This window comes from Lepidochelys kempii, chromosome 2 (genome assembly GCF_965140285.1).
Source record: "Lepidochelys kempii isolate rLepKem1 chromosome 2, rLepKem1.hap1, whole genome shotgun sequence".
Taxonomy (NCBI): domain Eukaryota; kingdom Metazoa; phylum Chordata; order Testudines; family Cheloniidae; genus Lepidochelys; species Lepidochelys kempii.
In genome coordinates, this window is record NC_136381.1 from 197132459 (window position 1) to 197148801 (window position 16343).

Sequence of the window (16343 nt, forward strand, 5' to 3'; positions counted from 1 at the left end):
ATAAGGGCCTGTGCTGGTAAAAGGACAAAATCTGTCAGGAAACTCAGAAGTGGGTATAGTACTGGAAACTACTTATAACATATTATAATTTTTCTAACTGACAGGGTTTCAGGTTGATGGCGTCCCTTTAAAAAAGCAGAACACTTTTCAAAAAAGCTGACCCTGCAAGCTAGTAATGCCTAACAGAAGCTCTAACATACTTTCAGTCTATTGTTAATATTTTCTGATTCTCTGTCTACTTCATAGCATTTCAGAGGGGAAAATAATTGTCACATGGTACACACACCGCTATAGAACAGCAGCACAGCTGTTTATTCCCAGACTCTTTGAAATACACAAAGTATTTGAAATACACACAGCAGTCTCTGAATTTTCTCTTAAGGGAATTACAATCTGTTACCATAAACAGACAGATTTTTTTTAGATTCAGTTTACCTACCGTTCCATGCTTGTGCTGCAAAATGAAAAAATTCACAAATGTTCTGTCCTGTTCCCCTCACTTGTTTCACCCCAAATTAATACTTTTGGAGCCAAAAAGAGGGAGGAAGGTTCTATGTAAGAGAGAGCAAAGAGAAGCAACAAACTGTCACTCAATCACTGCATTTGCACTTTTTAAAAGTCTTAGCCCTGGTCTACACTAGGACTTTAGGTCGAATTTAGCAGCGTTAAATCGATGTAAACCTGCACCTGTACACACAATGAAGCCCTTTATTTCGACTTAAAGGGCTCTTAAAATCGATTTCCTTACTCCACCCCTGACAAGTGGATTAGCGCTTAAATCGACATTGCCGGCTCGAATTTGGGGTACTGTGGACACAATTCGATGGTATTGGCCTCCGGGAGCTATCCCAGAGTGCTCCATTATGACCGCTCTGGACAGCACTCTCAACTCAGATGCACTGGCCAGGTAGACAGGAAAAGAACCGCAAACTTTTGAATCTCATTTCCTGTTTGGCCAGCGTGGCAAGCTGCAGGTGACCATGCAGAGCTCATCAGCACAGGTGACCATGATGGAGTCCCAGAATCGCAAAAGAGCTCCAGCATGGACTGAACGGGAGGTACGGGATCTGATCGCTGTTTGGGGAGAGGAATCCGTGCTATCAGAACTCCGTTCCAGTTTTCGAAATGCCAAAACCTTTGTGAAAATCTCCCAGGGCATGAAGGACAGAGGCCATAACAGGGACCCGAAGCAGTGCCGCGTGAAACTGAAGGAGCTGAGGCAAGCCTACCAGAAAACCAGAGAGGCGAACAGCCGCTCTGGGTCAGAGCCCCAAACATGCCGCTTCTATGATGAGCTGCATGCCATTTTAGGGGGTTCAGCCACCACTACCCCAGCCGTGTTGTTTGACTTCTTCAATGGGGATGGAGGCAATACGGAAGCAGGTTTTGGGGACGAAGAAGATGATGATGAGGAGGAGGTTGTAGATAGCTCACAGCAAGCAAGCGGAGAAACCGGTTTTCCCGACAGCCAGGAACTGTTTCTCACCCTAGACCTGGAGCCAGTACCCCCCGAACCCACCCAAGGCTGCCTCCTGGACCCAGCAGGCGGAGAAGGGACCTCTGGTGAGTGTACCTTTTAAAATACTATACATGGTTTAAAAGCAAGCATGTGAAAGGATTACTTTGCCCTGGCATTTGCGGTTCTCCTAGATGTAGTCCTAAAGCCTTTGCAAAAGGTTTCTGGGGAGGGCAGCCTTATTGCGTCCTTCATGGTAGGACACTTTACCACTCCAGGCCAGTAACACGTACTCGGGAATCATTGTAGAACAAAGCATTGCAGTGTATGTTTGCTGGCATTCAAACAACATCCGTTCTTTATCTCTCTGTGTTATCCTCAGGAGAGTGAGATATAATTCATGGTCACCTGGTTGAAATAGAGTGCTTTTCTTCAGGGGACACTCAGAGGAGCCCATTCCTGCTGGGCTGTTTGCCTGTGGCTAAACAGAAATGTTCCCCGCTGTTAGCCACAGGGAGGGGGGAAGGTTGAGGGGGCAGTCACGCGGTGGGAGGAGGCAAAATGCGACCTTGTAACGAAAGCACATGTGCTATGTATGTAATGTTAACAGCAAGGTTTACCCTGAAAGAGTGTAGCCACTGTTTTATAAAATGTGTCTTTTTAAATACCGCTGTCCCTTTTTTTTTTCTCCACCAGCTGCATGTGTTTCAATGATCACAGGATCTTCTCCTTCCCAGAGGCTAGTGAAGCTTAGAAAGAAAAAAAAACGCACTCGCGATGAAATGTTCTCCGAGCTCATGCTGTCCTCCCACACTGACAGAGCACAGACGAATGTGTGGAGGCAAATAATGTCAGAGTGCAGGAAAGCACAAAATGACCGGGAGGAGAGGTGGCGGGCTGAAGACAGGGCTGAAGCTCAAATGTGGCGGCAGCGTGATGAGAAGAGGCAGGATTCAATGCTGAGGCTGCTGCAGGACCAAACCAGTATGCTCCAGTGTATGGTTGAGCTGCAGCAAAGGCAGCTGGAGCACAGACTGCCACTGCAGCCCCTCTGTAACCAACCGCCCTCCTCCCCAAGTTCCATAGCCTCCACACCCAGACGCCCAAGAACACGGTGGGGGGGCCTCCGGCCAACCAGCCACTCCACCACAGAGGATTACCCCAAAAAAAGAAGGCTGTCATTCAATAAATTTTAAAGTTGTAAACTTTTAAAGTGCTGTGCTTAAAGTGCTGTGTGGCATTTTCCTTCCCTCCTCAACCACCCATCCTGGGCTACCTTGGTAGTCATCCCCCTATTTGTGTGATGAATGAATAAAGAATGCATGAATGTGAAGCAACAATGACTTTATTGCCTCTGCAAGCGGTGATTGAAGGGAGGAGCGGCGGGTGGTTAGCTTACAGGGAAGTAGAGTGAACCAAGGGGCGGGGGGTTTCATCAAGGAGAAACAAACAGAACTTTCACACCGTAGCCTGGCAAGTCATGAAACTGGTTTTCAAAGCTTCTCTGATGCGTACCACGCCCTCCTGTGCTCTTCTAACTGCCCTGGTGTCTGGCTGCGCGTAACCAGCAGCCAGGCGATTTGCCTCAACCTCCCACCCCGCCATAAACGTCTCCCCCTTACTCTCACAGATATTGTGGAGCACACAGGAAGCAGTAATAACAGTGGGAATATTGGTTTCGCTGAGGTCTAAGTGAGTCAGTAAACTGCGCCAGCGCGCCTTTAAACGTCCAAATGCACATTCTACCACCATTCTGCACTTGCTCAGCCTGTAGTTGAACAGCTCCTGACTACTGTCCAGGCTGCCTGTGTACGGCTTCATGAGCCATGGCATTAAGGGGTAGGCTGGGTCCCCAAGGATACATATAGGCATTTCAACATCCCCAACAGTTATTTTCTGGTCTGGGAATAAAGTCCCTTCCTGCAGCTTTTGAAACAGACCAGAGTTCCTGAAGATGCGAGCATCATGCACCTTTCCCGGCCATCCCACGCTGATGTTGGTGAAACGTCCCTTGTGATCCACCAGAGCTTGCAGCACTATCGAAAAGTACCCCTTGTGGTTTATGTACTCGGCGGCTTGGTGCTCTGGTGCCAAGATAGGGATATGGGTTCCGTCTATAGCCCCACCACAGTTAGGGAATCCCATTGCAGCAAAGCCATCCACTATGACCTGCACATTTCCCAGGGTCACTACCCTTGATATCAGCAGATCTTTGATTGCGTGGGCTACTTGCATCACAGCAGCCCCCACAGTAGATTTGCCCACTCCAAATTGATTCCCAACTGACCGGTAGCTGTCTGGCGTTGCAAGCTTCCACAGGGCTATCGCCACTCACTTCTCAACTGTGAGGGCTGCTCTCATCTTGGTATTCATGTGCCTCAGGGCAGGGGAAAGCAAGTCACAAAGTTCCATGAAAGTGCCCTTACGCATGCGAAAGTTTCGCAGCCACTGGGAATCGTCCCAGACCTGCAACACTATGCGGTCCCACCAGTCTGTGCTTGTTTCCCGAGCCCAGAATCGGCGTTCCACAGCATGAACCTGCCCCATTAGCACCATGATGCATGCATTGGCAGGGCCCATGCTTTCAGAGAAATCTGTGTCCATGTCCTGATCACTCACGTGACCGCGCTGACGTCTCCTCCTCGCCCGGTATCGCTTTGCCAGGTTCTGGTGCTGCATATACTGCTGGATAATGCGTGTGGTGTTTAATGTGCTCCTAATTGCCAAAGTGAGCTGAGCGGCCTCCATGCTTGTCTTGGTATGGCGTCCGCACAGAAAAAAGGCACGGAACGATTGTCTGCCGTTGCTCTGACGGAGGGAGGGGCGACTGACGACACGGCTTACAGGGTTGGCTTCAGGGAGCTAAAATCAACAAAGGGGTGTCTTTACATCAAGGAGTATTTCAGGCAGGACTTCACGGAGGGTTCCAATAAGAAATGGTGCACCTAAGTTATCGTTCTTATTGGGACAAGGAGGTTAGCCTGGCCTCTGATTGATACATGGCTAGATTTACCTCGCTGCACCTTCTCTGTGAGTGACTGCAGTGTGACCTAGAGGAATGAGTCCCCTAGACAGAGGAGGAGGCAAATGAGTACAAAACAAATCTGGTCTATTTCTTGTTTTGACCCACTCCATCTATCTTTTACATCTTTGGCTGGCAGCAGACGGTGCAGAAGGACTGCATGCCATCCACATCTCATGGCTGCTCGGCAGAAGATGGTACAGTACGACTGCTAGCAATCCGTATCGCCTGCCCGCTCACCATAAGACGGTTCAATAGGACTGACTGCAGGACTAAAGAGAATGACCTGGTCAAGTCACTCCAAATTTAGTCCCTGCGCCCATGTCTGCCCAGGCGCTCCCAGCCGACGTGGCCAGGAGCACCTCGGAGACGACGAGGACGACTACCAGTCGTATTGCACTGTCTGCTGCCAGAAGGCAATGGGTTGCTGCTACTGTTTAGCAATGCAGTACCGCGTCTGCCAGCACCCAGGAGACATAGGGTGATGGTTACCTGAGCGGGCTCCATGCTTGCCGTGGTATGGCGTCTGCACAGGTAACTCAGGAAAAAAGGCGCGAAATGATTGTCTGCCCTTGCTTTCACGGAGGGAGGGAGGGAACGGGGGCCTGACGATACGTACCCGGAACGACCCGCGACAATGTTTTAGCCCCATCAGAGTGCTCCATTGTGACTGCTCTGGACAGCACTCTCAGATGCCCGATTGTTTGCCGTTGCTCTGACGCCGGGAGGGGCGACTGAGGACACGGCTTACAGGGTTGGCTTCAGGGAGCTAAAATCAACGAAGGGGGTGTCTTTACATCAAGGAGTATTTCAGGCAGGACTTCACGGAGGGTTCCAATAAGAAATGGTGCACCTAAGTTATCATTCTTATTGGAACAAGAAGGTTAGCCTGGCCTCTGATTGATACATGGCTAGATTTACCTCGCTGCACCTTCTCTGTGAGTGACTGCAGTGTGACCTAGAAGAATGAGTCCCCTAGACAGGGGAGGGGGGGAAGCAAATGAGTACAAAACAAATCTGGTCCATTTCTTGTTTTGATCCACTCCATCTATCTTTTACATCTTTGGCTGGCAGCAGACGGTGCAGAAGGACTGCATGCCATCCACATCTCATGGCTGCTCGGCAGAAGATGGTGCAATAGGACTGCTAGCCATCCTCATCTCTTGCCTGCCTGGCAGAAGATGGTACAGTACGACTGCTAGCAATCCGTATCGCCTGCCCGCTCACCATAAGACGGTTCAATAGGACTGACTGCAGGACTAAAGAGAATGACCTGGTCAAGTCACTCCAAATTTAGTCCCTGCGCCCATGTCTGCCCAGGCGCTCCTGATAGACCTCACAGAGGCGACCAGGAGCACCTCGGACATGACGATGACGGCTACCAGTCGTACTGTACCGTCTGCTACCACAAGGCAAGGGGTTGCTGCTACTGTGTAGCAATGCCGTACCGCGTCTGCCAGCACCCAGGAGACATAGGGTGACGGTTACCTGAGCGGGCTCCATGCTTGCAGTGGTATGGCGTCTGCACAGGTAACTCAGGAAAAAAGGCGCAAAATGATTGTCTGCCCTTGCTTTCACGGAGGGAGGGAGGGAACGGGGGCCTGACGATATGTACCCAGAACCACCCGCGACAATGTTTTAGCCCCATCAGGCATTGGGATCTCAACCCAGAATTCCAATGGGCAGTGGAGACTGCGGGAACTGTGGGATAGCTACCCACAGTGCAACGCTCCGGAAGTCGACTCTAGCCTCGGTACTGTGGAAGCGCTCCGCCGAGTTAATGCACTTAGAGCATTTTCTGTGGGGACACACACACTCGAATATATAAAACCGATTTCAAAAAAACCGACTTCTATAAATTCGACCTTATTCCGTAGTGTAGACATACCCATAATTAAAATGGACTTAGCTAGAAAATATTGCACATCTGTTTAAGAAGCATCTATTTTGTATCTCTGCTCCTGAAGTAAGCAATAAAGTGTAGCGGAAAGCACAAACATTCACCAGCCTCAAAAAATGTCATCTATTACAAACCCTCTTGTCCTATATCTCTGGGGGCTTGGGGGGGTGGGGGGGAGGGAGAGGGTATTGCAGGACAAAGAGTTTTATAATGGCAAAATGTGTAATTTATATCAAACTTCTGCTTCTCCAAAAGACTGGAACTGTTCCTGCTCACATTTTCCAAAAAAAATCACCCTTAGACAAAGACCAGACCAGCAGAAAATATGGGATTACAATGGACAGGCTAATCTTTTATAAGCATAAATAATAAAATGAGCCATTTTCTTAGTAAAGAGAAAGATAAAAGGATGAAACCTGAAAAAAGGTATCAATCTAAGGGATTTTACTGCTATTCTATAGCCATCTGGACATCCTATGTAGGTGGCATGCACACTAGCATATTGTGGGCCAAGCGTTCTGCAGTTGTAAATTAGCACAACTTGGCCTATGGTCTGAAACCTCTTGCTTCTCAGCTCAACTAACTCAACTGCGTGCTGGGGAAAAAGGTGGAGAAATCCTTCCAAACAGAATGCAGTTTGGGATTTGGATTTGGAGTCCTCGCCACCTCCTTCACCAGGGGAGGAGGCGCAGTAAAGGATCTGAATAGGTGTAGATCTTACCGCCCTATTTTCAGTCCCTATCACTGTGAACAAGTTAGCAGGGAGCCCTTATAAATCCTTTCCCCTCATGTAGCAGAGAAAAGAATTTTCGTCCTTAAGTGACTGAAAAAGACTATTCCACCCTGACTTAATTTATAACTAATTCTGATACTTCCCTCCCACCAAATTTAAGATAAACAAGCTGTTTGGGTACAATACCCAATGTATTGTATCTCAATGACTATGTTTGTAGTTTTCAAAATTCTAGTTGACCCACATAATGTCCTGTATGTGGGGTAGTGAATTACATTCCTTTATAAAAGGCCATGTTGAATTACATTCTCTTTCCAAGGGCTCAGAGGTGAATAATTGCACCTGTCCTCCCTAGGCAGACAAAAGACGCTAAGTAGCAGCCAAATGGAAAAAGATTTAAGAAGAAAATCACTTTATAGTTGGGTAGAAAAACAGCTTAATCCAACCTTTCATTCTACTAGCGCAGCTTCTGAAAAGAGAAGGACTTTCAATCAAAATGCTATGCTAACAGGACAAAAATCAAAGTGTTTACTGAAAGTTAAGCAACTTAATTTTTAAACATATTCCTTTACATTAAACAACATTAATTATACTTAGCACTCACATTGTGGTTTCATCCACATATCATTAAGTGCTTTATAAATGGTGGGAATGCATTATCACCTACATTGCGCAGAGGGAGAAACAGATAGAGAAAGTTAAATGACTTATCCAAGGGCACAAAGTGGCAGAATCAAGAATAGAATCTAGATCTCCTGACAATCTACCTGCTGTGATGTTTATGACCATGCTTCATATACAGGATGGCATTAGCTTAGTCTCTTTCCCTGTCTGTTCTATGGAACTCCTGTTAAGGGCTTGGCAGAGGAGTCACGAGAAATAATGGCTTTAATGGAGTCATAATGCCATGGATCTGGGAGAAGTTCACAGGAGCAGAGGCCCACTGACTTCTGGTATTCCCCTGGTTAAGGAGAGAAACACCCTTCTCATGGCTTGTTGTGACAATTAGTCTATAACTTTTGCCTTCTTGGGAATTTATCATGGAAAGTAGGTCAAGTTATTTTCAATAGGAAATGTTATAAAAAGGTGCAAGAGAACCAGACAGACTAAATTAGTCCAAACAAAAAGCCAAAGCCACATTGATATAATTCAAAGACTATGTTGAAATCATGCTTGATAAAAACAGAAGATATGGAACTTGAAACTAGTGAACCAAAATTGGGGTGTCAGATATTAGGTCTAATTGGTAGACAAAATAATGAGGGCATGGCTATTCCACCGGCTACTCTCTTTTTCGGTCCTTAAAGAAAGAGTCTTTGGGGACAAAGAACATACAGAAAGAACAGATGCGGAGAAAGCAGAATGGAGAAGAATTGAGGCTACTGAAGCAAGCTTCACAATCATGGCTGCCACCTCCACCATCTCCTGGGACCCCAGACCTTCTTTATCCTAATCCTGAGGGATGTCCTGACCAGACCAGGCCAAAGAGGGATCCAGATGACATCAGCACCCCTACAAATACCAATCCCAAACACCACCTGGGAGAAATGGGCTTGGACTTTAACAGAAGCAGCAGTAACAACAGCTCCAGCCCATCTCAACTAACTTCATTTCTTTTCCCCAGAAGGACAATTATTACCATCTTTGATATCATCTAAAACAGGAGCTCTCAACCTTTTACTTTCTGAGGCCTCCCCAACGTGCAAGAAAAACTCCACTGCTCACTTGTGCCACAATAACTGGTTTTCTGCATATTAAAGCCAGGGCCAGGGTTATGGTGTAGCAAGCAGGGCAATTGCATGGAGCCCCATGCCACAGGGGCCCCCATGAAGCTACATTGCTCAGGCTTTGGCTTCAGCCCTGGGTGGCGGGGCTTTAGGTTTCTGCCCTGGACCCTAGCAAGTTTAACACTGGCCCTGCTTGGCGGACCCCCTGAAACCTGCTTGCAGCACCCAAGGGGGGCCCGGACCCCTGGTTGAGAACCACTGATCTAAGCGACTGTCAAAGCAGCAGAGAGAAGGGTTCCTTTTAAAACGCTCTTCAGCTAAAGGGAAAGGGAACAAAAAATGTTGTTAAAATGAAAGCCTTATGTAATACTTGACATTTCAAATATTTAACTTTCTTTCTTTCTTTTCTGTATCTTTATTAAAAGGGTAAAAAGATTTCCAATGGCATGGTATTAAGCAGGTTGAGGTCTCTGTCTATCAAACCCCAGACCTTATTTAACACTGTTTAATGCTGGACAGTGACTACTGGGTTATGTTAACACCTTTAGCCCATTTATTTCATGTAAATTAATACAACACGCTACAGGTTGAGTCACAGAGAAGGGCATGAAACCCTGGACAGAACAGTGCCATAGAAGCTCTGTAAAGGAAACCTTGCAAAATTTCCAGTCACCTTATGTGGTTTATTCTCATGTAAGGGACAATCTGACCCATAAAGCCTTGAGAACAGAGGAGTAAATAAAAAAAATTGAACAAACTAACAGAGTTTGCAGAGCTGAGCCACATGTATGCATAAGGAAAGAAAAAGATGGGCATTTGTGCAGTACAAGAGAGGGGAGTTCATGGAGTAGGCTCAGCCAATCAGAGAATCTGAAGAAATGCCACGTGGAAACACCGATTCAATCCAGCTTGGAACTCTAAAAAGAAGCATCTCAAAAAGCTGCAGTGAAATTTTCACCGAGATCCTGAAGACAAAAACAAAAAGTCCTGCCTAGCGTGAGAGACACAATCAAAGGAAGCACTGCCGATGTACCTCATGAAAGCTTATGCTCAAATAAATTGGTTAGTCTCTAAGGTGCCACAAGTACTCCTTTTCTTTTTGCGGATACAGACTAACACGGCTGCTACTCTGAAAACTACCATTTTAGAGAGAGACTCCACAAACTCCAAAAGGTAAAATGTCAAGTGTTTAAAGTCTTTAATCAGAGGTTACCAGAGCACAGAAGAAAGGTACTGATCAGATGCAAGAGGCAAAACCAATCATGCTCTGCTTTTATCTGGAAGTTTTAAGCTACTGGAAACTCTTCCATAATCATACAGGTAATGTATAAATTCAGCGAGAGAACACTTGACTCATCCATATGTTTGGAAATATACAAGGATATAGCAAGGCCCAGTGCATGGGGCTTTGGCTTGGGACTCAGGGATCTATTCCCAGCTCTGCCACTGTTCTATTGTGTGACCTTGGGCCTCTGTTTCCCCTCCCATTTTTCATCTTATCTAAGTAGACTGACTTTGGGTCCGGGACTGTCTCTTACTATGTGTGCGCACACTGCCTGACACACGGAAGAAAGGAACAGCAGAATACGGACACACTGCCTGACACAAAGAAGAAAGGAGAACAGCAGAATACGGACCCTGGACTTCAGAAAAGCAGACTTTGACTCCCTCAGGGAACTGATGGGCAGGATTTCCTGGGAGAATAACATGAGGGGGAAAGGAGTCCAGGAGAGCTGGCTGTATTTTAAAGAATCCTTATTGAGGTTGCAGGAACAAATCATCCCAATGTGTAGAAAGAATAGAAAATATGGCAGGCAACCAGCTTGGCTTAACAGTGAAATCCTTGCTGATCTTAAACACAGAAAAGAAGCTTACAAGAAGTGGAAGATTGGACAAATGACCAGGGAGGAGTATAAAAATATTGCTCAGGAATGCAGGAGTGAAATCAGGAAGGCCAAGTCACACCTGGAGTTGCAGCTAGCTAGAGATGTTAAGAGTAACAAGAAGTGTTTCTTCAGGTATGTTAGCAACAAGAAGAAAGTCAAGGAAAGTGTGGGCCCCTTACTGAATGAGGGAGGCAACCTAGTGACAGAGGATGTGGAAAAAGCTAATGTACTCAATGCTTTTTTTGCCTCTGTCTTCACGAACAAGGTCAGCTCCCAGACTACTGCACTCGGCAGCACAGCATGGGGCGGAGGTGACCAGCCCTCTGTGGAGAAAGAAGTGGTCGGGACTATTTAGAAAAGCTGGATGAGCACAAGTCAATGGGACCGGATGTGCTGCATCCGAGGGTGTTAAAGGAGTTGGCGGATGTGATTGCAGAGCCATTGGCCATTATCTTTGAAAACTCATGGCGATCGGGGGAGGTCCCGGATGACTAGAAAAAGGCTAATGTAGTGCCCATCTTTTAAAAGGGAAAGGAGGACAATCTGGGGAACTACGGGCCAGTCAGCCTCACCTCGGTCCCTGGAAAAATCATGGAGCAGGTCCTCAAGGAATCAACTCTGAAGCACATAAAGCAGTGACTAAAGCAACACCATCAAAGAGGGAGGACAAATGATCTTTGACTAGGCTACAGACCTGGAGCCAGAAGATCTGGAGTTTTACCAGCTGTGCTGCAGACATGCTGCATCTCCCTTGGGTTAGTCACAATTTCAATGTGCCTTCATTTCTCCATCCATAAAATGGGGATAACAACACTTCACTCAGGGGTGATTCTGAGGTGTCATTCCTTAAACTGATTGATAAAGTGTTCAGATACTATGGTGACATATGCCAAAGAAAGGCTCAAAGAAATTTTTTAAAAAATTGCAAAAAAGAAAAGAGCACTAACCCCTATCTACATTCTCCCCACCCTTTACAAAAAGTTTGCCCTTTAAAAATAAGTAAAAAGGGGCTGCCATACAGTAGTGGAAATACCGTGCTTATTGTAAGCAAGTACAATGCTTACATGCCCAGTGCTGGAATCTGGAAAAGTCTTGAGCCTCACTGGTTTAACATTTTTGTTTACATAAAAGAGGAAATCTCTGTGATTTTGGTTTATGTTGCAACTCACTTTCAGTGCCAACATTTCTAGGTTTTTGCCATAAAGGGACTAGAAAGGGCACAGAAAAACCCAAATGAACCAGGCTGTTGTAAACAGAGCTGTGCGGGAAATGCAATTTCCTTTTTACAGGAAATTCCACAAATTCAAAATTTGTTTTCATTCCAAATTGGAATAAAAACGACTAAATTTCAAAATTTCTCCTGAAATGAATTTTTTGGTTCAATCAAAACATTTCATTTTGATTTTGACTTTATTATAACTTACTGTATAATAGAAAAAAATTTGAAATGAAAGCAGTTTCAAAATGTAAAATTGAAAAATTTCGTTCTGATATGACTGAAACAATGTTAGTGTTTCAACCTTATCAAATTGCTTTGTTTTGATTTTTTTTTCTAAACGAAATGTCTTTCAAGTCAGCATTTTCTAACAAATTTTTCCAACCCGCTGAAATGTAAACATTAACTACTGCTGAAAACGTTGTTGAACATCATCCTACCTACAGCACTGATATCAACAAAAGCTCTTTTGCATGTGACAAGAACCAAATCTAGGCGCAGAAGGAAAATATTTGTCCATTCCACCTACATTGAACTGAGGGATTTGTATTAATTCAATATCCCCATTTAAAAATAAAAGAGGAGGAAGAGGCATTCCTAATCAGGAAAATTATTTAAAGCCGTATTTGTTGAGACTGGCTCAAAAATCCTCACCCTTAGGAGCTGATTACAACAACAAGGAAATCTTCTGAGCATCTTAATTATTTAAAAAGAAACCAACACAATTACTGGCCTTTTGAATGATCAATCTTTCGAAATCTGTCAGCTGTCTCCAAACATGTGACAGATTGGGAGTTTGTAGCATCTACTCTCCAGCTTTAATACTAGGATTTTCTCTGGATGTGGACGAAGCCGTCACCTTACTTACAAATCCAAAAGACAACCTGTCTTGTTCATCTAATGTGTAACGGAGAAGCTGCAAAATAGAAACAGAAAGATCCTATTTGCCAAATTAAAAAAAAACCTCTTTAAATCAGAGCAGGGGTTTTTTTTTTTGTTTTTTTTTAAATAGTAGCTGTATATATAGACATTTCCTGGGCTCTGTATTTACTGCTTCCCCAAGTCTCTCCTCTTGTCTAGATTTTTGGAGTTTTCTTTGGTTTTAAAAATATGATTGATTTTAGAAATATAATATGGGCGCATACAGCGGAAATAAAAAAAATTACATTAGTTGCAACTGGGTCAGGACCATAACACATCATTCCCGCGTAGTGGCTGAGAAATTCCATGAATTTACATATGCTATTTCCTCTGAGTTCTTCTGTTGGTTGGCCTGGTACACTACATCTCCCTCTACCCATGATTTTATACAGCACCCTTCACTTTAGTATCAGAGAGCTCCACTCCCATGGAAGTGGCAACGGTGTTCAGCCACCAAACCTGCTGATCCCCAAAAATCTGCAGGAATTTGAAGTCCTGTGCATCTGCAAATCCTGACAGGCTCCTCCTGCTGGGTGCAGTGCACATTGGAGCATGGCTCATACAGGAAGGGAAGCCCATGCTAGTAACTTGGCCAGCTTTTACTTTCATTGGGTAGGCCAATGGGTTTGGAGGGTGGGAGACAATGCTGCAGAGAATGGCCATCTTCCTTGTCACCGTCCAGTTGCTGCTTTGGACCTCAAAAGCCAAACACTGTTGGGGCCCGAAGAGGGGGTCTTCTGCAGTTTCAGCACTACTCCTTTGCATGCCTCTCAGGCCGGATCTGCAGCATGCTCCACTTGTAGGAGAAAAAGGAAGTCATAACCTATAGTTAACACATTTTCCAAGTGTGGTGGTGGGGTGGGTTTAATCTATGCTATAATTCTCTAGAAGGTAAAATACAGTAAATTACCTTGGCTAAACTGCTATATTACCAGTGACTTTTCCCTACAACCCTGGAAAGAAGCTCAATTTCAAAGGTTAATACACAAAACAAATATGCCCAGCTAACTCAAAGGCTGAATGTAAAACACATTTGTGGATTTTGTGATGTTTTAAAAGGCCTGGCCAATTTTTAATGGACTGTCATACATGAACGATTATGAAAGCACGACAATGACCTGAGCTGATCAGCTGATCCGATCTGAATTAACGGCATGTGATTGCTGCTTTGAAAAACTGGCCTAAAGAGGCAGCATTGAAAGCAATCTTACAAGTCACTGGTACAATTTGCCTCAGCTATAAGAAAGTGTGAAAGGAGAAGGAAGTCCATTAAGAAACATATTTGTTTTGGAGTTTGAAATATTTTTCCTCCCATGTGTTTTACATTTGCAGCCTAATAAGTTCCCATTTTGAGGCTTTGCTCCTGTGCGTAGTGATAATAGATAAACTCAATAAATAATGTGTGTCACCTGTTAGCATTCGTAATTGCACTGATCACAGAGCTTCCCCTTGCCACTGATACCTGCACCCTTGTTGTCAATTAAGAATATTCACATCACCACAATCCTCCTTTCACTTTCCTCCTAATTTGCACAGCTCTGCTTTAATACCAAGGTATCTGCTTTAATACCCAAAACCAAAGATTTGCCATTCTCTCCATTTTCACTTGGCTCATTTCTTCTTTTAAATTCTTCCCTTACAGTGTTCTGTAAGTTTTCTTATCAGAAGCCACACAAAACTAACTACTAGTGATAAACCTCCCTGCCTTTTGGCTTTAAACCTCACCCCATCCTGGCCATGTACAGACTAGAGGGCTTCTAAAGCTGGGGAGCAAGCTGGCAAGGTTATGTTAGATTCTCTGCTCATTTCATGGCTCAAAATGCCACTGATGTACTTTACACAATGCATCAAAGTGCCCTGTAACAGACAGTGAAAGGTGACCCACACCGGCAGTGTCACTTAGTCATTAGGCCAGGGTGTGGCAGATTGTCTCCCTCCCTGACATCCCCCCTTTCCCCTACAACTCAGTGCTGTAGGGTCTCATACCTTCTTTTGCGGCTCACCCTCCAGCCGGGTCAATCATTCCAATCTACCCCTTTTGGGGTACACACAAAAAAAGGTCCAAGAATGTAGAAATCTTTTGATGCCCACAAGGGCTTCAGACCTTTCTCCTTAGCTCCAGGACTTGGGGTCTGGACCCTTGTGTACTGGGGGCCTTCCCCAGCTGGATTCCCTACCAAGGGGTATACTCCCATTGTTGTCACACTTGTAGGTGTTGGTACAGGAGCCCAGGCCCACCCTGGCATCTGGGCTCCAATCAGGACCCAGTGGTCTGCAGCTATATTCTGCAGCTTGGGGTGCAGCTAACTAGCTGCCTCCGTGGATCACTTCCTACCTGAGCTCCCCTTTTTCCCCACAGGGTAAATTAACGGATGGAACTGAAAATAAAGTTTCTGACCTTCCCGAACAGTCACCACTCTCCTTTACAGGCCTGGGCAGGACAGGGTTCTCAGGGGTCAGGAAATGAAGTCCTGGGCTGTTCCTTCCCAGAGCTCAGAGCAGAGGTCTGTTTCCTTTCACCGCTTGCCCCCTTCTGAGCTTCTCCGCTTCCCCTTTTAAACTCTGCCTCCAGCTCGTGCAGGTTTGGCAGGTGTGGCCAGGCAGAGCCGCATGGGCCCACAGCTGCTCCTGAATCCCTTGTTTTCCAGCGTGGACTTTTGTATACCCCATCACACAGACATTTAGCTCAATGGTCCTGTGACAATGCCCTGTGTTGCTGAGTGCATAACCTAAGCTCAATTTCAAGGTCTGATCTGAATCCTGCAGGGCAAACAAGAGCATTCCAAGGAAAGTCTGGTTAAAGAATGGCAGTGGTGGGCTTCAGCAAAGCAAATCCACCCAGTACTTCTCAGCTGGAAAGTCCTTGAAGGTAAGAAAGGGTTAATGTTAAAGATTGGGAAAGCAGAATGATTCTCAGAGCTCAGTAAGGGAAATAGAAGGGTTCTTAGAAAGGCATTTTCTATTCATATGTTCTGTCCTATTTATTTCCTTTCCCATCATTGCTGATTACCAAGACGTACATGTGTAAGAGGAAGCTTTCGCCTCTTTAATCAGCCTTGCTCTATTCTGTGAATCCACAATCCAGTGTTTGTGACATTACAAAATGAACCAGGCAGGAGGCTCAGGGCAGATCAGAAAGGCGACAACTTCTGTTTCACAGAGATATCTTGGAAATTAGCAGTGATGGGGGAAAATACAGAATTGCATGACCGTTTAATCCTCCCAGCCACACTCTTCAAATGAAGGGCAACAAAGTCTCTCTCTGCACCTGCCACATTGCCAAAAAACTTCACTGGAAAGCAGAATTGCACAGCATATCTCCTCACAGAGAAATGAGTGGCTCTGCTTTGGACAGGCTGTGCATCATATATCCACTGAACTCCAAAGAGGTTAAATGAGGGTATGATTTTTATTACAGATCTACATAGCATCACGTGACCTATCATAGAACATTTGGCAAATAGTGAAAGAGTGCTGCCGTC

General features: G+C 45.3%; 2 protein-coding genes across 3 annotated transcripts in view; one reads left to right on the top strand and one right to left on the bottom strand.

The window, feature by feature from the left end:
- RBMS3 (RNA binding motif single stranded interacting protein 3) overlaps window positions 1–16343 on the bottom strand; it is a 918866-nt gene that overhangs the window by 605608 nt on the left and 296915 nt on the right. The window lies entirely within an intron of this gene.
- Window positions 701–8769, top strand: LOC140907938 (uncharacterized). Its single transcript, XM_073335030.2, has 3 exons — window positions 701–1563; window positions 2153–2457; window positions 8419–8769. Exons 1-3 carry the CDS (start codon window positions 981–983, stop codon window positions 8767–8769), a joined length of 1239 nt encoding a protein of 412 aa, XP_073191131.2. The 5' UTR covers window positions 701–980.

What these genes read in the sequence shown, in the direction of transcription:
- LOC140907938 (XM_073335030.2), top strand. Translation starts at nt 981, where the DNA reads ATGCAGAGCTCATCAGCACAGGTGACCATGATGGAGTCCCAGAATCGC. An exon ending in AGGCGGAGAAGGGACCTCTG is followed by an intron (nt 1,564 to 2,152) that starts GTGAGTGTACCT and finishes TTTCTCCACCAG; the next exon opens with CTGCATGTGTTTCAATGATC. An exon ending in CCAGTATGCTCCAGTGTATG is followed by an intron (nt 2,458 to 8,418) that starts GTTGAGCTGCAG and finishes CGGTCCTTAAAG; the next exon opens with AAAGAGTCTTTGGGGACAAA.